The sequence below is a fragment of the Betta splendens genome, chromosome 4 (assembly GCF_900634795.4).
Source record: "Betta splendens chromosome 4, fBetSpl5.4, whole genome shotgun sequence".
Classification (NCBI taxonomy): Eukaryota; Metazoa; Chordata; class Actinopteri; order Anabantiformes; family Osphronemidae; genus Betta; species Betta splendens.
Genome location: NC_040884.2, coordinates 12,474,270 through 12,501,721, shown reverse-complemented (window position 1 = coordinate 12,501,721; position 27,452 = coordinate 12,474,270). Strand labels below are relative to the sequence as shown.

Below are 27,452 nucleotides of genomic sequence, written 5' to 3'. Positions count from 1 at the left end.
GTCGAACTTCACGATCTCCCGAGAAAGAGGAAAGGATGTGACTGGATTCTCGCTCGCGCGTGCCTCATCGGCCCCTTCACTTGCTACGTTGTTTGTTTGTGTCCTCTCGTCCTTCGGCGTCGAAATGGAACGCGGTGCTCGTTAGCGGTGAACCTGTTCGACGTCACGCCGCAGCTTTGGACGATGATCCACCGGCAGATCTTTCTATCCCAGGTAGGTCGCGTCCATTGTTGCTGTGTAACGTGAGGTGATGCAGCCCCAGCCTCCAGCAGCGGCCCAGCGCCGTGTAGCCGCGTAACGACGTGTGTCATCCTCCTTCAGCGCAATTCAAGAGGCGACATTTATTCCTAACAGGACATTAACGCAAATTAGTCACGGGCGTGTGTTTCTCTCTCCTACATTCGAAGCAGCCTTTACGTGACATTGTTTTGTGGGACTCGGTTCCCTCGTAGCCTGTTTTTTTCATTGCTAGCACATGCACATCCTTTCTAAAAGTTGCATTTTCCTGCATTAAAACGGCCTAAATTGACCTTTTGCCCCTTGAATATGAGCACAACCAACGTAAATAGGTACCTGAGGATACATTGAGTCATTCTCCATATTTGCCACTCAGCAACGGAGCATTAAATTAATTATTTCCTGGGTTGTGTTTGTGATGTATTGCCACTGTAGACGTCAGGGCCACAGCATCGCCCTAGATTTGGGATTTACTAATATGAGGACAGGCTTCCCCTCCTCTTTGTTTGGGGATCCCCATCCTCAGAATCCTCTTAAACTAAATACTGCAGAAAAACACAATGGTTGTATTTTTCTTTTGTTTTCCCTCTAGTTTGGTGTGGTCTAATGAAAAGTCTGCGCAAACTACACATGCTGATCAAGAACAGACGCTGGTCTCAAATCAAAAATCTGTTTTTGTGGATGTTAGCGTGGTCACAGTATCAATAGTGACATCATCAGTCTGTTAGAGTGATGCGTTCAGACGGATGTAGCGGTGACAACAATGTGCTTCAATGAGGCTCACACTTGCCTGTTCACAGTGTCTTGATGAATCTGCTGGTTACACATTTACCGAGCGAACTGGTTACAGTTTTGTACAGCTCCAGATCCGCATCAATATTCAGTTTACAATGTCAGCAAATATATGACTGTGCATTGTGAGTTCACTGATGCACCACCACGCTAGGATTAGTACTCACGGCATCAAACGATCCTAGTTTACTTTGAGGTGAAACTCTGCTCGTAGCAGCTCCAGAACTCAGCACGAGAAGAAGCCTTTGTGGGAAAAGTGGAGTATTTTAATGTTCTGTGGTAGTTTCTTCTTTTTACTTCTTACTGCAGACTGGGTGAACATGACAGCTCCAATGAGCAGAACCAAAGAAAGCAGCTTCCATACATTATTCCTTTGCTTCTGTTGGATGTCAAAGCAGAGAAAAGCACAGGCTTTAAGTGTTAATGAGACGTATAAGATCACAGTGGAACAGTGCAGAATCATAGCAGCTCCTTATTGTAATTGTTGCCTATGATCTTTGCTATTTCCTGCAGTTTTTCATCTTCACCTTGTGATGCATGTTTTAATTTGCCCTTCTTCTTGCGTTCCTCCGTTGCGTGCGTTCCGTCTTGTGAGGGTACACTTGCATCGGCCTTTGGTAGTGAACTGGATGCTGTCCTGCATATAGACGCTCATGGTGGACTGGATCACGCCGTCTACTTGGCCCCAGTCTGCTGTGTAGAAGGTGCAAGCAGAGTCGCCGGCGCCTGAGCCAGCAGTGATGCTTGTAATCCGGAAACCGTGGCGTCATGTTACAAGATGACTCTTGGAGACGCTGCCGCCTGCTTTCATCACAGAGGCCTGTAGATAGAATTTGTATTGATTTACAGCATGTTGCCTCGGCTGCGATGACCAGTAGACGTGTGAGGCAAGAGGAAGAATTTCCCCCTCTATGATACATATGCTGGATGAGACGATGACATCAAATGTTAGCGGTGTTTATAGACTAAAAGCAGTCAGTTCTCTGGAGTGAGTAAGTCAGAGCATATGGCAAAAACATTTCCGGTATCGGTACCCACCCACATGGTGGCAGCATCACAGTTTACTGCCTCTCTATCACTCAAAATCATCACAGCTTTATTCAACTCAGTTGACATTGTTTCAGTGTTAGTAAAAATGCCCCATACTGTACTCACACCACATACAAACTATTTGATCCCAGCAGTGGGGAAAACCTATCTCTGCATTTGACCCATCCCCTGGGGGAGCAGTGGGCAGCCAAGCGTCCTCCCTTAGTGGACTTAGACTTTTCAAGGTGGGAATCTCTGGTAAAATCAAAGGGACGTTGTGTTTTGGCCCTGACTCCTCTGCACTATCTACCAAACCACAGATTCCTTTTGTTTGCCCACTGAGCTGCAAATTAAACATGACTGACAGCTGAGCTAAGGGGTTGTGATGAAGCCACTGAACAGGGAGCATGACAATGCAGCTTCTTTGTGTTAATGTAAGACAGGAACTCCGTTGCGTGAAAATAAACAGATTTGTTCACCCACCGCTACATAAATGCTCATGAACACTGATGAGTCATTAGATGGGATGCTGGATGCTGCGTCTGATTGTTGCTGTATGTCTCTGTGTGAAGGTCACTGTCTGTTTGTTTCCTATTGTCTGTCTATGTGCTGCGGTTCGCGCCTTCTCAATTATTCATATTTGTATCTCACAAAGATGAAGTATGAAAGTGTGACGATGCCGCTGCACACGTATTCCATACATGACTGTCACCTGCTTCTCTGTCCTGTGGTTTGTAACCTGGCGCCCTTCTCCTCCCGCTTCCCTCAGGTTTTGGTCTACTTTGGGTTGACTGGTCATTATGCTGATGCAGCTCTGTAGTATCAAGGTCAGTGCCCCCACCCCTGTTCCCAAACCGCCTCCACCATCACGCATCACTGTCATTTGCCTGCGTTACCAGCCTCTGCGTGATTCTTTTATATTGTATGTTCATGTACAGAATGTTTTAATGCGGTTTACAACATCTGCAGCACACTGATTAAACCAGCAAAGACTGCAGTGAACTGTACATGCTGATAATCTTTCCTCATCGCCAACTGCTGGTGTAGAGCATCACCCTTTACACTGATCAGTCAAGGCTGGTTGAGTTGTGCCCGAAGCCTCTTTCTAACTGGAGCATTTTCAGATCTGATGTGAGGATAGAAAAGTCTCTGTTGCGTTGCTCTGACTAGTAATGATGCTGCATCTTGCAGCGATCACAGCATCCATGCTGAACAGACTCAACTCTTGGCAAGTCACGCTGCACCTGTGTTAAAATGGATAAGGTTCAGCTGAATCCTGTATCCGGATTCATATTGTAGTAATTCTGGGATTAGTAGTTTATTAAGGTAAGTATTACATGTACAATTCACCTTCCACCAAACAATAACACAAAATAAATGCTTTTTAATAAGGTAATAATATAATGGCATATATATATATGTATGTATATATATATATATATATATATATATATATATATATATATATATATATATATATATATATATATATATATATATATATATATATATATATATATATAAAATTGTTCACTGTACGTTCCCCGACTGCTGATTAACAGAACACAATTTAAAACAGGGATCCAGCAGTTAAAATGTTGTCATGATAACTAAGTGACATGATGAATCTGAAGCTATGTGTGTCAGAGAAGCAGAACTAATCGGTGCCCAGCACACAGATCTGATTAAGAAGTAGGACAGGACCGATAGCTTCAATCCTACACGTCAGTGTAGCAGCATCTCACTACAGCGGACAGTTTTCAGGCTATTTAACATGGGTCTGATGTCTTTCACTGCAGTGCTATGCACTCCGCTTTAGTTTGTGTTTGACAAAGCTGTTGGGTTACACTGACTGCTGTTGCTGCAGCTCAACCTTAAACTTTAAATGGAGACAGACCCAATACTCAGCATCTTCTCTTTTTATAGTAGCTACTCTCTGTAAAACACTGGGTGTCCACCACACTGTGCCTTAATCATTTAGTTGTCAGATGCCTGACTGTGATTAATGACTGTGTGATGTAAGTAAGTAAGATGTATGAATCTCAGAGGAGACTGCCTTTAAATCCGGATTCTTCAGTTTTTTTATTGATGCATTGGAGGAATCCATTGTTAAAGACAACATGAAATCTTGGGAGTTTGTTTAAAGCAACTGTTAAAGTTGGGATCAAAGGCACAGATGAAGCTAGTTCACCATAGAACACATTATAACTACTGTTTATGTAATGAAAATCACAATACTGTGTGTTTTGTGGCAGAACTTGTACCAGAATCGCTTCCTGGGCCTGGCGGCCATGGCCTCTCCAACCCGTAGCCAGACCCGCCAGCGCTGTAAGGATCCAGTTCGTCACAGCTATGGCCCGGAGACCTATGCCCTGAATGGTCTGAACCAGGAGGCCTTCATGCTGGGGCTGTCGCGGTCTACGAGTGACACAGACCTGGTCTCCCCCGACGCCCGGTCCACCCTTACCATCAGCTCCTCTCACTACACAATAGGACAGTCTGAAGACCTGGTGATCACATGGGACATCAAGGAAGAGGTGGATGCTGGAGACTGGATCGGAATGTACCTACTTGGTGGGTGGACATTAACAGTTATGTCGTGTTTGTGAACGAAACCTCAGTACCTGTACAGAGTCTATAGCTGGAGGAGAACAAATACAGAAGCCAGAGCCAGGAAAGGCTCTATAAACACATTTCCAGTATACAGTGGGTTTTAGGAGGAAAGCTTCAGAGCAAAATGTTTATTCACAGATAGACAGTTGATTCCCTGCAACAGATGAACCCTTAACCCAAACCCAGACTTGTTAGACGATGCGGTTGCTGGTGGCCGTCTCTCAGACACACAGTGGATTCCTATTGGCTGTGACATGTGAACGTCTTCCAGTCTCGTGCTCTGTAGGGTTTCACTGACAGCTACCAAAAGAGTAAAAGTGAAATGTAAACTACTCATACTAAAAAATGCTTTATCACATTACGCACTAAACAGGTTGGTCTCCCAGACTGAATGTGAATGGTGTAAACTTGTTTTCTTGCTCACACTGTGATTTCTTGTTGTTTCAAGCTTCTACTTTATGTCACATTTGACACAAACCGTTGTGACCAGGTTCCTTGAGTTAACTCCCCTGACGTGTTCGGTTTCTCTTCCCAGATGAGACTTTGTCTGAGAACTTTCTGGACTACAAGAATCGAGGCATCAGTGGTTCTAGCAAGGGACACATAGTTTGGAAAATCGACTCCGGCTGCAACTTAAGTGACGGTAAGTACCAGAACAATCAAAACTGTATTCTTCAGTTATATGTACAATATTTAATGGTAAAAATGTTGTGAATGCTGAATGGAACAAAGGAACCAACACATCTTACAGTAAAGTACACCAGACTGCAGTTTGGCTGCTGTTTGCCAGGATTGTAAATATTCTGCGTTTAAACTGATGTGAGATAACTACTAATGACATCATCCTTTATTATCAGCGCCACGTGGACCCATTTAAATGGTGACCAGTGACCAACAACAAGTGCATTCATTATAATAGCTGATTAACTAGAGACTCTATTTCTAATTCTCTAAAATCCAACATTTTGACATACAGCGCTTAGAACAGTAGACGTCACCAGCTGTCATTCACATCTCTGCAATCAATGCAAACGTGATTTGTTGTGTTACTTGGGGGTTAAAATAATCTCCCACTCGAGATGACGTGCAAGTGTAACCTCACCTTCTATCTTAGTCCAGTCCACTGAATCTGCCATCTGCACGCTTCCAGTTTAGCTGCTGAGTGACGACACTCTCCAATCTGTGGGTGAAATATAAAACCAATATAAAATCCATCTGGTAATAAAAAAATGCTGGAGTTTCTTTAATATTTAATCACTTTAAATAACTCAAGACTGCTGGTTAAGGCTCAGTTAATCCTGTAGGAAACCTTTAGTTGTGAGATGTTTTGTTGACTTGAGCTGACGTTGTCACCAGCATCTACACCTTTTTTTTGTTAAAGGCCTCTTCAGCCAATAACTGCTCCTCTATTCACATGTCAGCATCTGCACAGTTCATTTCATTTTCTCTATCATGTTGTTTACACTCGTCTGTCTGTGGCCAAGTGAGCTGAAAAGCATCACTATGACCTTAATCTGCTCAATCTGCTTGTGTCCCCTGAGCCTTCAGCCTTTTGCTCTGCTTCAGTTTCAGCTTCTCAATAGGATGTAGTTTCACCACAGTGAAGTTAATTCAAATAAATAAAATAGTCATTTTTCATTCCGAGCTGCGCTAATGACTAAATTCATGAGCTAGTTACTCATTGTTTACTCGCATCACGTGTTGATAAGATGAAACTAATGTGTCTCCGTCGTCCCATGTCTTGTAGCTGAGACCCAGGTCTGCTTCAGATATTACCACGGTGTGACCGGAGCACTGAGGGCTACCACTCCCAGCATAACCATCAAGAAGGGCCCTGCACCTGTGAGTCTGACTCCACCTTTATTTATAACATTTGAAGCTTGATGATATTTGTGGGACTCGACCCGGGGGTCACTTACAGAGCCTTTAAGGACTTATAAAAACCTAAATCATCTACTGTACTAACTGTGAAAACCTGATGTACTGTAAGGAGTTTTTACTGTTGTGACAATTATGGATGTTGTGTTTTAAAAATATACAGGTACAGTAGATACTGTAATCAGTAGAAATCCTTCTCATAATAGCTAGAGCAGAGCTCACCGAGGCCACAGACCCAGACTGAAGCTCTTTGTGCTGCTTTGTGTCATCTGTTCAGACACAGAGCTGTTGCATCACACGTGCCTTCTACAGTTTTTCACCAGGAGAATTACTTTGTCAGGCTTCCAAGCTTCAGTTCTACAATTTGCTAGTGTTCACTTCACTGTTTTCTCCAGTCAGGATTTGTTTACTGGTTTGTTTGGGGGATTGGATTTAATTTTATTCAGATGATAATTTATAGGGGATGGATTATATAATAATCTATTTATATAACCGTGGTTGTAAAATGAAGTACTGTACAGGGGGCTATGGAGTCAAATCGTTTTTGGTTTTTAAATTTTGTTCACATACATAAAATAAGCCCTTGATCTTATGCAGTTGGAACTTAGCTGGTGCTGGGTGGGAAACACTGGCCAATATTCTACATAACTTGTAGTTTTTGTTCTGTGGCAGCTCCTGGAGAGCTTTACACTAATGATCACACATCCCCTCTAGGTCATAATGGTTCTAACATAAATGAATAAAATCTGAACAGACATTATACAAACATTCCATGTGTAACATTTACATTCTCTATAATCTGTCTCAGAAAATACTCCGATGCAGATCAGAAATTTACGAGTGCACAGTTAAATGTGCTGAGCTGAGCATCCCTGTCAGTGATTACTGGCCCACAGAGAGTTATCAGGTCATGTCATCATAAACCTGCTGGACCTCATAAATGTGACACCACTGTCTGGTCCAGACCCACCTGACTTCACATGTCACGTTTCTAGTCTTATGAGAGTAAACAGCCTGGTCATGTCTTATATCTGCATAGTGAACTAGACAGTTTACACACAAGGACGGTGAAGGACAACTGAAAGTTCTAGTAATGGGCAAACAATAATCCAATAATAATACATTAATGCATGACCGTGCCAAAACAACAATGTCCAGAAACTGTTGCTAAAATCACATGTACAGTATCACCACTGGGACGAAACCAGCGGCCTCTGTCTGAATCCTATAATCTATCACCAGTTAAATGAGACCAAACCATTAGAAAAGACTGAAGCCACACACATGCTCCTGTCGCTCTGTCAGTGGTCACTGTCCTTCCACCTGTCACTCAGGCCTGAGGGCATCCAGCCGGGCGATCGAATTTCCATATTTACCTTCCCATTCTGCTGCTGTGGGCCCCTGAAAACGCTGATGGGCCCAGAACCTGATCTGTACTTGCTTCCTGAGCACAAAGGAATAAAAATAACTGCCACAGAAGGAGAGACAGGGAGAGAGGGAGTAAGGCTGGAGGAAGCGGAGGCAGCTGAAGGCAGAATGCAGCCATTCAGATTTTTGGAGGCAAGACAGAGGAAAGCGCCAGGTCGGACTGCTGGAGGCCGACGTGCAAGAAACAAGGGAGAAGGAAGGAGAGTAAACGGAGAGGCAGGAGGCCGTTTAGCCAGATCTGTCTGCTGTTTACGCTAGCAGCCACTCAGACCTGTCAGAAGACACAGCGTGTGTGTATGTGTGTGATGGACGGCGTGTGTCTCCAGCTGAGACTGTTGTCTCCCAAACGTCCTGAAAGGAGGAGCAGGAGGAGGACAAGGCTCAGCTGGATAGCCAGGGTAACCATAAGTATTTGCTCCACTCTTTTCTCAGCACATCTGACAGTCAGCTCAGTAGCTCAGTCAGTCATATTGTATGTGTTTTACTTTTTTACTCAATATTTGTGATGCCTATTAAAATCTTGGTTTTGTAAACGTGTCTGCTAACCACAGCTTGACCTTCTGTTTATTTTTTTTACCTTTTGGTAAATTTTGACTTTGATGTACTACCCCTGCAGGGATCAGTACAGTATGTAATTTAAACAATACACTAGTATCCAATCATTCTCCTCTGCTCCCTCCAACCTTCTCTCCTGTGTGTCCTGTGCTTCTCCTGTATGTTCTGTCTGAGCTTCAGATAGTCATAAAACTGGATAAATAGGAAGGCAGAAACATACTAACCAGACAAGGACTGATTTCTGTTGGACTCACTGAACTCTTTAAAAGCATGTTATTAAATGTAATTCTAGTAAACAAATATTTTGAAAAGTGTCGTTAATACAGAAAACTAGAGTCAGTGATAGTGATGTCACATTCAAAATTACGGTTATTGAAGCAGAGAATGAATTCACATGTTTACGCAAATTGTAGTCATTTAAATAAAGGTCACAGCCTCCCTCAGTTATATCATTGTAGGATACAACGCTGGGTCAAGTAAAGTGAATAGAGCAAAACTGCTTCTGAGCAAATATGACAAAAGGCTTAATAACTGTAGCTTTTCATTACCACAGTTTATACATGAATAATCATACACACAGCAATAAGTGCACTTCAGCGATGTTATTAGGCAGATGTCAAATGTTTTTTGGATACATATTGATGTATTTTACTGCTTTATGGGAACATTTTTACAAATACTTGCCTTTTAAATGTGTTTATGTCCGAACAGACCGGTGGTTGCTGGTTGGTGATTCACATATTAATGACCTGCCCTTAACTTCTCTTCAGTCCTTTATCAGTCCCATCTAGGTTCTCTCAGTAGGACTGCCTGCAGTGTCGCTGAGCTTTCACTGTTTCTTTTAGATGATTAATTAACCATATAGAACAAATACAGCCTCTTTCTTGCCGGTATGTTTTCTAGCGTAACCTGTGGAGGTTGTGACTTTAGTAGAACGGTTTCTGTGTCTGTGTCTGATCGAAAGCAGGTGGAAACTCGTTATTGTAACATTCACCACATTCTACTCACACACGGATGTTGGATTGTATAATAAGATGCCCTTTGTGAACATCGGCCTTCACCAGTATTTAGTTTTTCCAGTCTTTTATGGCAGTCCTTGAAGCAGTTATAAGATGCCTATAAATTATGCATCATGGTTCTTCTTACATTCGCTCTCTTTTCTTCTGCAGTAGGTGGTAGATTAAATAAATTGCGCTGCAGATGGATGAATTTCCATTTGTTAGATTAGTATGGTGGAGGATGTGGAGCTGGCATTTCTGTGTCTGACTGTGCTCAGCAAGGCAGATTAGCATCTCATTAACATGAATTGTTCCAAACATCTGTCATTTCCTTCCTGCTCCTGTCACTTTCATCGCCTTTTTTGTGTGTGTTGATGTTGCTACCCAGTCGCATAAGAATTCACACCTGACACAGACTTATGTGAGAAAATGCTGCAGTATTTTGGTATTTTACAATCTGTTCTGTATCTGTACAATCTGTAATGCATGTAGTTAAAAACAGTGATTCTCACAATGTTTGTCTTGTGAAATGCAAATCCTTGTTGCTTTCCTGTAAATATCTGAACGTCTGCCTGGACCCTGAGTCAACTGGTGAAAAAAGTCATATAAATAAATGACTGTGCTCAATTCTTTTACTGAGCATTTGAAGGTTTACGTACTGTACATAAAGTGCCATGATTAAGAGCACAGTGTGGTGGAGTCCTCTACTTCTTTATCGGCTCCCATCCCCTAAGGCTCCCTGACTGTCAGGATAATGCAGACAGGGCATACAGTAGGTTGCAGGATGGTGTCAGGTGAAAAGCTGCTGTGTTTAAATGATCCTGGACTGAAGTTTAAATTTGCATCACAATTTGAAATTTTTGAAAAAGAATCAGACATCAGTCATATACATGATTTGCATTTTAAATATTTAACTATATTTTAACAGCTTGTTGCTAATCAGTTTTACCTACTTACAGTATCTGCATTTTTGTAACTACATGCTGATATTTTATTTTTATTCTACATAAGTGTTGCCATGTTGCTGCAGTGGCCCATTTTCCTAATGGGTGTCATTAAAGTTTCATCTTACAGGAAACCAAGGCAGATGCTGCTGTAGTAGAGAAGGAAGCATTGAGTGTGTTTTCATGTTCCTCTCATTTATACATACAGTAGTTAACTCTGCATGTATGGCTCTATTTTCAGATATTAAAGCCAGTGGTGAGTCCTGAAGTCAACCATGGACTGGGCAACAGGAGACTCATCAACTTCTCCTTATCAGGTAGGTTAGGTTAGCCTGTACTTACTGGATTAGGGCCATTGTACATCATCAGATACAGTGTTATTGTCATCAAATTAAGTTACTGGACTCACTTGAGTTTTTGAAGTAGTTTGAAGTAGTTCAAAATTATGCACAAAACAAGTGGTTATTTTGAATTAAATTGCACTATTGTACATAGATTATCCAGATGTTTATTACCTGGTACATTACCTAACCATGTGCCTTGCCTGTGGTTTTACATCAGTTATTAAATGTCATTGTCCAGTTTAATCCAACTAAGCACAAGCCTTATTGCTCTGTACTGTATGTCTGTCAGACCTGCAGGCTGTTGGTTTGAAGAAGGGGATGTTCTTCAACCCCGACCCCTACCTGAAGCTCTCCATCCAGCCCGGGAAGCACAGCATCTTCCCTTCGCTGCCGCACCACGGCCAGGAGAAACGATCTGGAGTGGCCTGCAACACCGTCAACCCCCAGTGGAGCGCAGAGGTACGTGAAGCTGCTGTCCCACATGTTGACAGACGTCCATGTTAGATTTATTCACTTATCTGTATCCATGCTGGTGTGTGACCCTGTTATTGGATAAGGTATTGAAAACTTTTAAAGCTTAAATTTACAGTGTTTCTGTTAACTCCAAATGGAGAAAACTGCAAAAACAGATTTTTTTTACGGTTTAAATTTAATATAAGCCAAAGATATTTTTTATTCGGATATTTGTTTATTGACAGATTACATGAGGAATTTAGTTCAGGATTATTAATCAGTATTGGATTATTCTAAAGACTTCTGAAGATGTCCATGAAATCACTTCTTCTAGGGACAGAGATGAGTGGGCTCGTCTTTGGTTTCAGCAACAGAGTGAGAGGATCAATGTAATCCATGACAATCATGTTTGCTCTGTACAAAGCAAGATTAGCCAATTGATTTTCCCATTTAGGACTTTTTCTTGGAAAACCTTGTGTTTCTGGAAAGTTCACTGTCAATCAATCCGGCGATTAGCGGATCAGTGACACGATGGTTTAACTTAATGAGACTTTGGATGAATGACTCTTCACAAACAAAACATTAATTTTATTTCCCAAACACACAGAAATGAATTCACTGGGGTGAATAAACAGTGTTGAAAATAATACTAACGAAGCAGCAGCGTTTGACTGCTATTATAGGTTTTGCAGTGTAAAGTTTAACAAGGGCAAGAGAAAAGAAAATGGTCGGCCAGAAGGTCGCCTCACACAGTTCTCACTGATGTCCCCCCTCTGCTCGTCTCCAGAGGTTCAGCTTTGTGTCTCTGCCCACCGACGTCCTAGAGATTGAAGTGAAGGATAAGTTTGCCAAGAGCCGCCCGATCATTAAGCGTTTCCTTGGGAAGCTGTCGGTCCCCGTCCAGAGGCTGCTGGAAAAACACGCCATCGGGTGAGTAACGCAGACCCAGGTATTAGTCTCGCACTTGGTCATGTAGTAGACACGTCCATCTGCGTAAAACATCAAATTAAACAAAAAACACAAGAGCCAAAGAAATGGAAAAATTCATTTTTTTGCTTTGTTTTTATTCCACTCCATAGTTTAATCTGTAGAGGTATTCTAGCCCACAGTGGGCGAGGCTGTATAGTAGGTGGATGTAGCAGCCTTAACTGTCACGTGACCAACAGATTTTAGTTTCTACTTTTTCAGTCTCCTGTTGTTACTGGCGTTCTGCCGCTGTGTTTGTTTGCAGGGACCGAGTGGTGAGCTATTCGCTGGGTCGCAGGCTGCCAACGGATCACGTCTGTGGCCAGCTGCAGTTCCGCTTTGAGCTGACCTCCTCTATTCACCCAGGTACGAATTATATACTGGTACAGAACGTGGTGAATTCACTCTCAGTCATCACTAAATTAACTGAAAACGTCATCCTCGAGTTATTAAGTATTTCAGATGAACTTGGAAACTTCTATATTTGTTTTGTTGTTAGATGATGAGGAGGTGTCGCTGGTCATAGAACCGTCCCGTTTTGACGGGGGGGACGTAGCAGACGTCAACCACGTCTGTGTCGCCCCTGACGACGACGCGCTGAGTGTGGGACCTGACATGCCTGACCTTCCTCTGGATGGTCACACCGACTCTGTCACCGATGCTCCAACCCCCACCGATGAGGTGTCAGTGCCCGAAGAGGTCCAGCCACAGCCAGAGGGGTCCCCAGAGGTGGAGCAGGGGACGATGGAGGAGGAGAGCACAATGAGGGAGGAGCCCCCGGTGACGGAGCCCCGGCCGGAGCCGGAGGAGGCGGCCTCAGCTCCCCAGCAGGAGGAAAGCGATGGAGTGGATGGAGAGGATGTGAGGCAGCAGGAGGAAGGAATGGAGGAAGAGATGGAGGCGTCTGACCATCACGCTGAGGAGGAAGCAGACGAGGAAAACGAAGATGGGGAGGAAACGCAGCCAAACCCAGACTCTGACGATCCAGTAGCAGTAACAGTAACGGATGAGACTGTAGCAGAGGCCAACACATCCCAGGAGGCTCCAGAGGAACCGACCCAAGGTGCCACAGAGGAGGCCACAGAGGCGGGAGACAGAGGCTGCGCGTCCTGCACCTGCCAGTCCCTCTTCTCCAGCTACACCTCCCATCCCCCCTCACGCCGTAAAAACCGGCCCTGCTCCCTGCCAGTGTCCGAGCTGGAGACCGTGATCGCCTCAGCGTGCGGCGAGCCGGAGACCCCGCGGTCCCACTACATCCGGATCCACCATCTCCTCCACAGCCTCCCCTCGGCCCAGGTCAGACCTCCCAGCCAGGAGGAGGAGGAGGCGGGGGAGGGGGGAAATACGGGCTCCACCTCCACTACAGTAACACCCAAAATCTCCAAAGACGGAGAAGACGAGGAACAGAAGGATGAGGAAGAAGAGGACACAGCCCAGTCTCCCTCTCAGGTACGAAGGCCTGTGTGAGACTAGTTCACAACTCATCCACTGGGATTCTTTGACTGGTTTTATGCTCAGCCTGGTAAAAGTCATTGTGTTCCAGCCAAGTAATTAGTAATGCAGATGGTGGTGTGTCCAACAAAAGCATTTTTAACATCAAAGATAAGTAAAAAAATCCTCGTCCCAGACTTGAGACTATGACCCTCGTTCTTTGTTCTAGTGTTTGTATGGAGGTTGTAGAGAATAAGTTGAAGTGATCCTGTGCAGGTCCAGGAGTGTCCAGGGCCCTGCTGCCACCGCTCTCTGCCCCGCAGCCTCTCCATCGAGCGCCTGTCTGAGCTGAACCGGCTCCTGGAGGGTGAGGGGGGAGACCCCGAGGCCGTCAGGAGGATATCTCCCTCCTGCCTGGGGAGCGAGGACGGGACCTCCAGCAACAGAGCAGGGAGAAGACCTCCGGGTGAGACCGACTGCGAGTTCTGCGACACCTCCTGCTACAGCACCTCCTGCTACAGCACCTCCTGCTACAGCACGTCGTGCTACAGCAACTCCGGCTACGAGGCGAGGAGCCGCTTCTGCAGCCACACCCGCCTCTCCTCCGTGGACAGCAACAGGCTGTCGGGCAGCACGGTGTTCTCGTCCCAGGATGAAGAGGAAGACGAGGAGAGCGCCTTCGAGCCTGTGCCCGACGGAGGCCAGACGCCGGAGGAGCAGGAGGCAGGGGGGGCACGAGGAGAGAGGAGGGCGGGGAGGTGGAAGGAGGCCAGGAGGAGGGAGCAGGGGGAGCCAGCCCCGCCCAAGAACGGTGAGACGGAACTTCTTCATTCTGTCTTAGAACCTGCTCAGTCAATTGTCTACCAGAGTCACACAAAGCTAATAATTAGCTTAGTAATTATTATTTACATAATAATTATGTAAATGTTATTCTGAAGAGCCTTCCAGTTTCCCTTCGCTTTGATTTATCCATGTTCATAACCTAAACAAATGGTGAATGCTAGTAGTACACTAGTACAACGGTAGTGAGCTCATCACTGAATATTTACAGTAGAGGCTTCCCTGCAGCTCAATATTCACAACCACACCTTTCCTAAACAGCAAGTTATTAGTGAATTAATCATTTTTTGGTTAAAACAACATGTATTGATGGACTGGCCCTGAAAAGACAGACTGTGTTCATACTAATACTGGTTCATGTTAGTACTAGTGCTTTCAACATTTTGAACGTTATTATTTGAACATAATATATAATATAATTTCGTACAGTGTTAAGCTTCAAAACAGTCCAGTACGTTTTTTGTTATTTCTGTTATTTTCTGTCTTTTTTTCACTTGGTGGCAGATTTAAGCCCCAGTGTGTTACTGTACTTCTGCTTGAACTGGTAGCTTTAGAGGCGTTTGTCTTTGCATGTGTTTTATTGTTTGTGGCTACACGTCCATTAGGCCAGTGATCCATTTATGATCAAGGCAGTACTGTTCCTTGCAAGTAATAATTACGTAGACAAGTAAAACATTTTAATTAAAAGACAACATGCACATGCAGTATTTTGAGCATTTTACATGATGAGTGTTACACTGTGATGGAAAAGTAGGTCACACACACAAACCAAAGCATCCACCCACACACAGAATTGCAGAAACAAAATTCCCCTTCTCTGAAATGCATCAGGCTGCATGGTGATGTGGTGGTCAGCAAGCAAAAAAGGTCCTGGGTTTGATTCCAGGGTCGTCCAGGTGCCTTTCTGTGGAGTTTACGTGTGTGTGTTCACTCCCACAGTCCAAGGACCTGCAGTCAGGTTGACTGGAGAGTCTGAACAGAGTGAGTGAGTGAGTGAGTGAGTGAGTGAGTGAGTGAGTGAGTGAGTGAGTGAGTGAGTGAGTGAGTGAGTGAGTGAGTGAGTGAGTGAGTGAGTGAGTGTTCTGCTGATACTTTTTGAATTTTATAAAACTTATATTCTAAGAACTTGTTTTTATTTATTGTTGGCCTTAACCTGAATACCAGTGACTGGCATTCATTTTTATTGTTTGATATCATTTGTGTAAAGTTTACTGAATTCGTATTACAGATCCCCACAGCATGTGTTTTAAATTCCATTTTAGTCCATTTTAAAGCATCAACAGTATTTTTTTGTTATTGGCTGAGTTGTGTTACTGGATAATGTGTTGGTCAGTGGGTGTCTGTTTAAGAACATTTGCAGACATTATTAAATCTCAGTTTTTGTGGTAGTTGCAGGTGTCCTGCTTACAGTATGTCAGGGTTGTGTGTTTAATTTGCATTAAACTCAGTCAAGCATTTTGTGTTTACTCATCTGAACAGACATGGAGAATGTGGAGTTGCTATAGTAGTTTGCTGATTATTATATTAATATCCAAAATAAAATTGAAAAATAAAATTAAGTTATAAGTGCCACTGTTTAACTTGACTGAGGCAAGATTAGACCAGATCCAGATAAAAGAAATGCTCATAAATAGATCTCCCCTGATGCTGTGGTCGTTGTTGGTCTTATGGTGGAACTTATTATTTCAGGGCTTTATTTCCTATTAACTTGTTTATAGGTGACTCATATTAGACAAGATAGAACGAGGTTGGTATCGTTGGTGTGAATCCAGCAGGTGTCACTTAGCACAGCGATAACGTGTCTGTACTGTACGACCTGCCTCCACCCCCACGCTCCGCCCTCGCCTTCCAACTCATTCCATGACGGACACCTCCTGCCTTCCACTGTTCATGTCTGCGTGAGCTCGTTGTGTGACAGTGATTTCCAGTCTGCCGCTCAGTGGCGTGAACGGGTAATTGACCTGGTACTGTCTCTCTGATGTTGTGTAGGCTCAGACCTCTCCCCTCCTGTTGGCCACCTTCCAGTCCTGCGACCCAGCCATGATCTAAACCATTTTCCTGCTGCCACTGACCAAGCCTTACCTCCAAGTAAGAAACCACAGCTCCCAGTCTTACTCTGGAGTCTCATCCAGCACTGTGTGCATGCTACTGTGTATGTTTGCTTCATGTTGCGTCTGCCATCATCATCATCATCCCATCGTCCCTCCCTGACTCCCTTATAGTTTTAGTTCAGCTCTGTAGGCTTCACTCACACAGAGTGGGAGCTGAGCCGCCAGCTCCAACTACATACACTTAACTGTTACATCATCCTCCAACTGAGAGGCTCCAAATACTGTGCTATTCCTTCCTCTCCTTTTCGAAAGGAGCCAACAAAGTGTGTTGCTGCTGCTGCAGAAAAAGATTTTTGAACAATTTGAGGCTAAATCTGTAAATGGTACTACAGACCCCGAGGGTTCAATCAATTATTGTTGGTTAAAGCTCAGAAAAAGATGATTGCATCTGAAATTAGGTGAATCACTGAGAGCCGTTGTGGGTTTGTTGTTGCTGATGTCGGCCAAAGTGTAAATAAACACACACCAAACTGAGTCCAGACAGAAAGTAGCTTCATTAAGTTAATCAGTAGGACTTCATTAATGTGTAGCATATTTTAAAAACATGACTGAAACTGCTGCAGTATGGAAAGATTCTACAAAGGCCTGTAAAATACCTTTAGCGTCATGAATGAGCATCCTAATTAAGGGAGAGGGATAAAATATACATTAAAGTTTGTCAAGACACACTGCAGTTCGTGCTGAGATGCATGTGAGTGGTAACGACTGGTCCAGCGGATGCCGAGGGTCCAGGGTCAGTCGCATCCGATGATGCCAAAGCAAACAGTGCACCGGGGGCTGCTCAGACAGTAGTTAGTGACTCAGTTCAGGTGAGGGACACAAACGCACTCCCTCACTGCTCCTTAAAACAGATTTAGAGGTTGTTGTCATAGCTTTATTAACTGCATCATAACTGGTCTCATGCTGTTTCTTGGTTGTCGCGTGTGCATCAGAGGCCCATTCTTTTGTAGTATACATTGTGCATTACGTCACTTTTTAAGATCCTCCTCTTCCTGTTTATTGCCCTCTGATGCTGCACATGCTGGTTTTATCATGTACAAGAGACCATCTGACTCCTACAGGAGCTAGTGATTTTCAGGAGAACATTTGCTTGTATCCAACTAACTGACATGGCAACAGCAAACGCATCCCCAGCGTTGCGCTAACGATTGTCTCCTCCACACAGACTGGGAGGCGCGCGTCGACAGTCACGGCCGAGTCTTCTACGTGGACCACGTCAGCCGGACCACGACGTGGCAAAGGCCCAGTCACAGCAGCAAGTGTGACCACGGCATCCCCCGGTCCGGCTCCACCCAGCAAATGGAGCAGCTCAACAGGAGGTCAGGGTCTGACCGGAGACAGCTCCAGCTGAGATGTTTTAAAATGCATAAATCTAACAATATGGAAATGCATGAGTCTGTTTATACAGTATAACACAGCAGCATCTGCTGCTGTTATAACAGAAAGGACTTGTTTAGTCAATGATGTTTCTTGTTTACTCAGATTATCGCATTTGCATTTGTTTTTGTCAAATCAAATTGAACCTAAAGCTTGAAATTGAACCCAGGCAGTAAAAGGGAGGTGAAGCTGCAGCACTGGAGCACTGCGGCCTTATAGTGAAACATGGCTGACATCTGCTGACACAAAATGGAACTCAACAAACAGCCTGTTCACTCTGCAGGTACCAGAACATCCAGAGAACCATGGCCTCCGAGGAGGAAGGAGGCAGCCAGAGGTTAGAGCGGAGCAGCAGCACAGAGACCGACACCGATTCCGCTCCAGCAGGTGCTTCCCCCGCGCCTCTGTCCCTTGTCCTGCTCAATGAGGACCGTGACACTTTTCCTATTTGTCTAATTGCGTGTCTCACTGTCTGCAGAGCCCTCGTCTCCTGTCAATCACCAAAAGATGAGCAATCTCCTCCAGTCACCTGCTGTCAAGTTCATCACGCACCCAGAGTTCTTCACTGTGTTGCACAGTAACTATGTGAGTGTTACACAGAGGGAGAACATCAGTATTGATACTGTGGGTGTTTAGATGCACATCAAAACCAGCTCCTTATATGGAGGTATGAGCGTCAAACTGTTCTGCAGGCAGCCTACCGGATGTTCACCAGCAGCAGCTGTGTCAAACACATGATCCTGAAGGTCCGTCGCGATGCCAGGAACATCGAGCGCTACCAGCACAACCGGGACCTGGTGGTGTTTCTCAACAAGTTCGCAGACACGCAATTGGAGCTGCCAAGAGGCTGGGAGATAAAGACGGACCCCCAGGGAAAGGTAGACACTGGGAATGGGCGGTGAGGTACATGTAGGAGAAACACTAAACTCAGACACAGGCCAGAGGGTGAAGCCCGTAAATGCACAGTGCAATGCACTCTAACGGACATTTTCCTGCCTCCCACAGTCTTTCTTTGTGGACCACAACAATCGAGCCACGACCTTCATCGACCCGCGCATCCCTCTGCAGAACGGTCGGCTGCCCGGCCACCTGGCCCACAGACAGCACCTTCAGAGGCTGCGCAGCTACAGCGCCGGAGAGGTACAGTATCACCACAGGCACCGCTTCACTACCACCACCTACCGGCCTCTGGTGTTCGACTCAGAATTAGCAAGGATGGCAAGGTTGAAGACACTGACAGGCAGTTACCTCAGAGAATAGAGCCAAGACCCTATACACTGTGGAGTAAAATAGATTATAGTGACACATTCAGTTGTGTGGTTATTAGACGTTTAGAGGTAGAAGCTATCCTCACCGTTACTGTAGTCTAGTGATACTGTCCGTCCATGGTCGCCCCGTGAAAGCCCTGATCTGTTGGTTCGTCCTCAGGCCTCTGATGTGTCCAGGAGTCGTGGGGCTTCTCTCATGGCCAGACCCGGAAACAGTCTGGTAGCCGCCATTCGAAGCCAGCACCAAGCGGACCCCCAGCAGCCGGCCGCACCCTGTAGGCGCCGCACTGAATACCTATGGCTGAGTGCTGATTGTTCTTCGCTGGTGGCTCTAGTCTCACGCTGTGCTCACGTCTCTGTGCTTCTTTGTTCCTCTGTCTCACCAGCGTACAATGACAAGATCGTGGCGTTCCTTCGACAGCCGAACATATTCGACATGTTGCAGGAGCGGCAGCCCAGCCTCAGCAGAAACCATGCACTGAGGTACTGTTCTGTTCTCAGCGATGGTGGCCTTTATACTGTAAAAGGTTAAATATCCATTATAATCAGTCGGTTTCACACAATTAATTCTGATTAGAGACATTGGTTGGTTTGTTTAATCAGATCAGTTTCTATACATTCTTTTCAGGCTGAGCTAAACCCAAATGAGATTTTCTGAATTAGACTATTTTTTTCTCTGTTGCTCAGGGAGAAGATCCACTACATCCGGACTGAAGGTACACAGGGGGTGGAGAAGCTGTCATGCGATGCAGACCTGGTCATCCTGTTAAGGTGAAAACTACACCAACTTCAACACTGAATTTGAATTTATCTATTTTAAATAGTCCCCCAGCCTGCTCCTAATGATGATACTGTACCTTCATTAATCTATCTTTAATTATAACAAATTATTATTTTTATAACAGTTATTTCCTCTCCTGTTTTTCCAGTTTGTTTGAAGAGGAAATCATGTCTTATGTTCCACCTCACCCCATCCACCCGGGCTTCAGTTTCTCTCCTCGCTGTTCCCCTGCCTCCTCACCTCAGAACTCTCCTGGTAGGTCATACATGTCTGGGGTCAAGTATTTCTGGACTTCTGGTGAAATTTTAGTAGTTTTTATTAGCTGGTACTGAAGACAAGGGACAAGGCAGCAGGGAAAAAGCTAGATGCTGACTGAAAACAGAGGTGTAGTGAAGATCTGTTGCCGGAGGGACGCGTGGGTGATAGTAGCAGGTAGACCTAGCTCCATGCTTCAAGCAAGTCCCTTTAAACTCGCAGATAAACACACAGAGCCGACGTGTCCTTGGTGTTCAGGCACAGCTGACTTCAAGTAAAACAAGCCTGCTTTAAGGGCAACCTGCCATGAATGAACTGTGTTCACCTTAACTGTGATAACCTTCTCTGTGTCTGTGTCTGTGTGTGTGTGTGTGCGTGCGTGCGTGCGTGCGTGTGTGTGTGCAGGCTTGCAGAGAGCCAGGGCTCCGGCTCCTTACCGCAGGGATTTTGAAGCCAAACTAAGAAACTTCTACAGAAAATTAGAAGCCAAGGGCTACGGCCAAGGCCCCGGCAAGATCAAGTAGGACATACAGCATGTGATACTGATGATACTGATGATACTGATGATACTGATGTGCTGTTTGATATAACTGCTGCTGTAACAATGTTGATATTGTGGTTGTTGCAGATTGCTGATCAGGAGGGAACATCTGCTGGAAGGAACCTTCAATCAGGTGATGGCGTGTTCCCGCAAAGAGCTTCAGAGGAACAAGCTCTACGTCACCTTCCTTGGGGAGGAGGGGTGAGACGTGTGCATCATCGTCCATTTAACAGTCAATGGCTGTGCAATGGTTTTAAATACTACCAGGAGTATAACCTGTGTTTTTTTCTGGTTCTCAGCCTGGATTACAGCGGTCCATCCCGGGAGTTCTTCTTTCTGTTGTCTCAGGAGCTGTTTAATCCTTACTATGGTCTGTTTGAATACTCGGCCAATGACACGTACACCGTTCAGATCAGTCCCATGTCAGCGTTCGTTGAGAACCATCTGGAATGGTGAGCTGTTAAAAAACCTTTTTGTAAAGTATATAAATACTTATAAATATTAAACATTTATTCATATAAGGTGGCTCCGTTCCAGTATGTGGAGTAACTGGTACCATGACCAGAGATGGCACATGTACGAGGGATGTTGTTCATTCTCTGATCTGTCTTTGTCTACATTCGTCCTACCTGCTGCACCTCAGGTTCCGTTTCAGCGGCCGGATTCTGGGTCTGGCCTTAATCCACCAGTACCTGCTGGACGCGTTCTTCACTAGGCCGTTCTACAAGGCCCTGCTCAGACAGTCAGTACACACACACACACACACACACACACACAACCTTTATTTTCCTATTGTAATAGGAAAACTACAAGATCATCATAAGCTACAAGAGTATGGTGAACCGTTTATAGCTCTCTAAGTCCATTAATTAACACCAAAAAACAACTTTTCACCACAAAATACATGATTCATAAGACATAAACATAGCCAAATATTTTGGTTTGTGAGCCGTGCGTGTCCTCCAGACCCACAGACTTGTCGGACCTGGAGTATCTGGACGAGGAGTTTCACCAGTCTCTGCAGTGGATGAAAGATAATGACATCACTGACATCCTGGACCTCACCTTCACCGTCAACGAGGAAGTCTTTGGCCAGGTCAGCCTTAGCGTTGGGAATGTCTGAACCCTGCATTTGTCTTAATTTTAATCTTAGTACAGTAAGCTTCACAATAAACTCATATTTTTACACAACTTATGAGTTAAGGACGTTTGAGTCAATAGTAAACTGTCAATCTGTTGCCAGGTGACAGAGCGGGAGCTGAAATCAGGCGGCTCCAACCTGCAGGTGACGGAGAAAAACAAAAAGGATTACATAGAGCGAATGGCCAAGTGGAGGGTGGAGAGGGGAGTGGTGCAGCAGACGGAGGCACTGGTCAGAGGATTCTACGAGGTGAAGAGTGAAAGCACACACCATGGAACTGTTACAGAACATAAAGACTAGTTTGGAAGTTTTGTGTCATTTATGGTTACAGCAATAAGATCCCTGATGAGATCAATAAGACCATAATCCTACAGTTATTACACTTATTTTTAATAAAGTATTTCATTTTTTCACACTCATCTTGGGGCTCTGTCACAGGTGGTGGACTCCAGGTTGGTGTCTGTGTTTGACGCGCGGGAGCTGGAGCTAGTTATCGCCGGGACAGTGGAGATCGACCTCAGCGACTGGAGGACCAACACCGAGTACAGAGGAGGTGTGTGTTTGTGCACGGAGTCGCGTTCCGCCTGCTTTTAACTGAGGTCACAGGAAATCCATGTTGTCTTCTCGCTGTCAGCTCCTTTGCTTACTGTATTCCAGGGTACCATGACGGCCATATAGTGATGCGGTGGTTCTGGGCGGCTGTGGAGCGCTTCAACAACGAGCAGCGCCTCCGTCTGCTGCAGTTCGTCACGGGGACGTCCAGCGTGCCCTACGAAGGCTTCGCCGCCCTGCGAGGCTCCAACGGCCTGCGGCGTTTCTGCATCGAGAAGTGGGGCAAAGTCACATCACTCCCCAGGTACGAAGCACCGTTTACTCAACAAGCTGCAGCGACACAGTGTAATCAATGAGACACGTATGACCTGCCATGTGCTTATTCAACACGTCCTATGACCACAGTGACGCTTTGAGGTGCCGGGGTCTTTACCTTGTTCCCTTAACTCAAATGTCTAGAGTGTAATGGAGTATTGTAGTTGTCCTGTCTGGTATATTTATGGTGTGTCTGTGCACTGGCCCGTGCCCACATGCCCGTGGGCGCCGTGATGCTGCCTCATCCCTAGGAGGCATAACTCTATCCCAGCAGGTGGCAGCAGTCCGTGTTCATCGGCGGCATCGGCTCATTGTATTCTCTTTGCCTCTTTCAGGGCTCACACGTGTTTTAACCGTCTGGACCTGCCTCCGTACCCGTCGTACACCATGCTGTACGAGAAACTCCTGATTGCTGTGGAGGAGACCAGCACTTTTGGCCTGGAGTGATCAACAGATTAACGTTAGGCACCCCTCTCTATGAAACACTGGCTGGGCCAACTTGTAAACAGAAAAGTAAATACAGGATGTGGATTGTAGTCAAATACGTTTTTTGGTCATGTGGATAAATGTCCATCACTAATGTAGTACGATGTGGTAAAGTGTGGAGTTTGACACCATTAAAACCACAGCAGGACAACAGTTATTTTTATAACCACTAAGCCATTTACGACTGAAAAAATAAATATACAGTTCTAGCAAATAAAATTATAAGCTAAACAACAGTGATTTACTGTAAGTCACTGAAGTATCTATACATTAGCAGCTAAATACTTGAATCAGACATTTAATGTAAAGAAAAGAGGATAATATTAAAAAATAAAACCCAGGAAAGAGAAGCAAATACAATAATACAATTATAAAAAATAACTAATTCAAGAAAAAAAGCTTTTAATAACTGTTTTTAAATGGTTTCCTTGAATCATAATTAATGATATGCGCAAAGTCTCAGGTGGTTTGATGCTGGTAAATCTATAAATGTGGATTAAAAGAAGAGGTTTAAATTATGACAGAGATTTTTTTGACAGAGAGTTCAACTTTATTACTGTGGCTACAAGGCGTGTGTGTCTGGACTGTGGAGCCCAGAAAGGGGGCGAGCAGGTGGTCTAAAGCCTCAAAGACCTGTAAAAACCTGAAACCACTCCTGAAGATCAGCAGTGGGAGAGTAGACAAACATATAAGATGCCAGAGGGAGAGAAGCCGGGATCATTATCAACATCTTTTTAAGCTAAAGAAAATGACATAAAATTAAGTATTGTGCAAAGAAATTAGTAGCTGCTTAAAAACAACTACGTGTTGTGAAGACACTGTGTCTGCAGAAAGTTGCTCTCTGGGCTGTTGGACAAGTTGTGCTGTTGTAAATGGTGAGGATACAAATCATCCAGAGCTACTGACATACAGTAAACACCCTGCTGTGAAAATAGGACTTAAACCACTGACATCAGTGCCACTAATGAAGCCACACATGCAATACAAGCATGTGAAGGCGCCTCTCCTGGACCCAGACTCTGACCACTACTACTATTAAATATTGTCATCTAGCGACACTTGACCCTGACTTTAAAGCTGGCCTCAACCTCTTACCACAAACATCTCATACCAGTCTCTCCAAGTTGTCTCCAAAGCAGCGACGGATGCCACGTGACTCCTGGGACCCCTCCTGTGGAGACTGAGGTGGACTGTGGCGGCTCAGCAGACAGAATGGCTCAGTTCCTCCACGTGCCGTGGACACTCCACTTGGCTGTGAGTCCTGTCGGCTGCAGTTTGAATGGAGAGCGCTTTCTCTCCTGTTCAAGTCTTCCACTGATGGACCTCATTCTGTCTGCATATTATTGCTCTGTGCGCCAAGCAGCTACTCCACTATCTGAACCTTTACTGTCTCATCATGGCTGGTGTGGGTCTCCAAGGGCTTCACAGATGGGCCTCCCGAACCCGTGCATACCTGTGATGTACAGACAGGCCCGTTGGACAACCAGTGTAATATATATATGCAATACTTACTGTATGATGTTTATTTCAGTGATGGACTGCAGTGTTTCCTTTGTCTACACCTAATCCAGTAATAGGACTGTATCTCAGTTACTACTTCCTCGTGTGGCCTGTGGGGTTTAGTGGTTGTGAGTAAAAGCTGAGTTGCGGTTTTTGCATCGGTTGTTTCTGAAACCCTGTTTGCATGTTATTCTGGTGTTCGTCTGGGTTTCCTGTGCAGAAATCCACCTCCAAACGGGTTTATGGGAGACTGTCACATTTCATTTACACTCTTTTTTTAATTTCTTACTGTCTTGTTGTGGTCCTACTGCACCACACAATACTCATGTAATATATAACACGCCAAGAATAAATGAACCAATGATGCTGGACTGGAATCATGCAGCGTTTAGCCAGATGTGGAGACATCCAGCGTCCTTATAGCCCCTTTTCTACTGTATGTCTTAGGTTGCTGCTGTGTGCAGCTCGTCGGTGGAAGCAACTTTATTTTACACACCAAAGTGTGTAAAATCAGAACTACATGTATGAAAAGCATCATGTGTCTTCAGAGTTAGCTGCCATTTACAGGTTTGTAAAGTGGAAATAACCTAAAGGAAACTAACAGACGCTGACTCTACATCAGATACTAACAGCAGCACTAACAGCACCATGTGTCAACTGTTAGCTGTGTTTGGGTTGAATAAAGAGCACTGGGAGGTAAACAGAATCTAGCTTTGGTCTCACTGACCATTAATGCGAGTCTGTGGGGAGTTTTAGGTTTGCTACTGTAGGTAAAAGTCTGCTGTTAAGTTCACAAAGTGTGAACTCTTCACGAGGATGCTAAACGTCTAGCTAACTTCGCTAACTCAGCCCATGTAAAGATTTAAGCGCTGGGGCTTTATTTAAGATATACAGTATATGTTTAAAATCCCATCCATTTTTTTAAAACGTACGCGTAATGCGGACAAATACAACTTACATTTACAAAAGGTTTCTTTTGTGAGTGTGTCTACTGTTGTAGATGTTCTCAGCAACATTAAGCCAGATGGTTTTTTGTAACAGAACGCATTAAGTCACTAGTCTGACCAAGACCCTAATGGACTTGAGCCGGTGCAGCCGATTAAATGAGAGTGGTGTGTTATCAGTAGGACGGAGCACTACCTCCCTGTGATCACGTCCGTCATCACCCACAGCTCCACGTTAATGTGGGAAACCAGTGTTTGGGTCCAGTCACACGTCCAGGCCTCATGCCTTGGTTCCCGACCGTAATGATGACACTCTGTCTCCACGCGGTGCCGTTTGGGCAGATAATGAACAAAACGCTGTTGTTTTGCACGGGATGTCGAAAACGATCCATAACTTTCACGAATTCATCCAACGTTCGTGTTGTTGTCCAGCACTGGGCTGAGGTCAGAACCCTTTAACTGCCCAACAAGGCTTGAAATAAGCAGGACTGCATTTGTTTCCCGGTGGTTGGTCCAACTGGAGCTGGAGCAGCTTCCAGCCAAATTCAAACCCTCCGTTGGCTAATTGGTGCTTTTTGGAGTAACTGTCCCGAGTCCTGCACACAATTGACTCTACAACATAGAAATATTATGCAAAACCAATGTCGGATTGGATTGAATTGTTTTTTTGGTCTCTGGTGGTGAACTGACGGCGGCGGGGGTCCGATCCGTCCCTGCAGCCATCGTTGGCGGTGCTGAGGCCTTATCCAGGACAACCAGGCTGTGATCATGTTGCATGTCTCTTTCTTTTCTACAAGTTTTTGTACCGTTCTTTATACTGTGTTGTGAGTAAAGGGAGAAATATCTTCCCTTGAATGTTTTTTTTTCTTTTTATTTGCGATCCGGGACACTGCATCAGTCAGTTTGCCTTCACCTTTTAAAGCCTTTGTGTTTGACCACGTCTGTGTTTTCTATTGCATCTGGAGGCGCGTGCTCGGTCGGCGAGCATCCGTGGCGCCTGCTGTGTTTCCACACCTCTCATTGTAACGCGTGGGGCTTTTGGGGGGCTTCCGTGTCACAACGCATGGCTCGCTAGGTCACGTTTGTGTTGATGTGTCGAATACGCGTACACTCATGTTTAATATAAGAAAAGAACGGCCGCAAGCACTTCCAAAAAGGTTGATAGAAGCTATTGTAGAGTTGTTTGGAATATTTGTATCTGTTGGAATAAAGGACAGGATGTCAACAGGTGGCAAATTGTAGCGGCTGTTAAGTATTTGTGTATTTTTAGTGCAATTTATTTGTCTTGATTCTGAAGCGTGCGTGTGAATGGCAGGATGAGCTGTGGCATCTCCTGGTGGCGCTGACGCTGACGCATGCCTGTTCCTCTTTGTAGTTTCACACAGGCCAGATGTAAATAATGCTGAAGGCACAGCTGTCCCTGTCTGAGAAAGGGTTAAATACTCAGGCTGTGCGCTCGCTCCAACGTACCAGACAACTGTTGAATGAATCTAAACAAAAAGGTCACTTTATTGTTTTGCTGCCATTGTGTGGATACGTAGGACAGGAACTAAAAAAAAGACATTACGATTAGAGTGACAATCAAATCTCAAGGTTCATTCTTGAAGGAATGTTGTAATATCATTATCTTGTTTTGGTATAATTCTTAAAAAATAAAATATGATGAAGTACAA

The 27,452-nt window shown here is 44.7% G+C and overlaps 1 protein-coding gene across 3 annotated transcripts; it reads left to right on the top strand.

Moving 5' to 3' along the window:
* On the top strand, positions 1-27,452 carry LOC114853765 (E3 ubiquitin-protein ligase HECW1-like). 3 transcript variants are annotated; one of them, XM_029147541.3, is made up of 30 exons: positions 1-213; positions 2,828-2,885; positions 4,314-4,632; positions 5,207-5,314; positions 6,419-6,513; positions 10,716-10,791; positions 11,108-11,277; positions 12,059-12,201; positions 12,503-12,603; positions 12,737-13,686; positions 13,945-14,479; positions 16,498-16,596; positions 17,785-17,938; positions 18,280-18,383; positions 18,475-18,581; positions 18,689-18,874; positions 19,002-19,136; positions 19,425-19,539; positions 19,651-19,747; positions 19,952-20,035; positions 20,194-20,300; positions 20,706-20,820; positions 20,929-21,042; positions 21,141-21,293; positions 21,485-21,583; positions 21,808-21,937; positions 22,085-22,231; positions 22,421-22,535; positions 22,640-22,838; positions 23,185-27,452. In XM_029147541.3, the coding sequence occupies exons 2-30, from the start codon at positions 2,859-2,861 to the stop codon at positions 23,294-23,296; spliced, it is 4,896 nt and encodes a 1,631-aa protein (XP_029003374.1). In that variant the 5' UTR covers positions 1-213; positions 2,828-2,858; the 3' UTR covers positions 23,297-27,452. The 3 variants fall into 3 exon arrangements, with proteins under 3 accessions (XP_029003374.1, XP_029003373.1, XP_029003375.1); XM_029147540.3 differs by lacking the exon at positions 2,828-2,885; XM_029147542.3 differs by lacking the exons at positions 2,828-2,885; positions 16,498-16,596.

Bases quoted from the DNA above. Each gene is read 5' to 3' on its own strand.
- LOC114853765 (XM_029147540.3), top strand. From the start codon at position 184: ATGATCCACCGGCAGATCTTTCTATCCCAG. The intron at 21,043-21,140 runs GTGAGACGTGTG...TCTGGTTCTCAG, and splicing joins ACCTTCCTTGGGGAGGAGGG to CCTGGATTACAGCGGTCCAT. The intron at 22,232-22,420 runs GTGAAGAGTGAA...GCTCTGTCACAG, and splicing joins TGGTCAGAGGATTCTACGAG to GTGGTGGACTCCAGGTTGGT.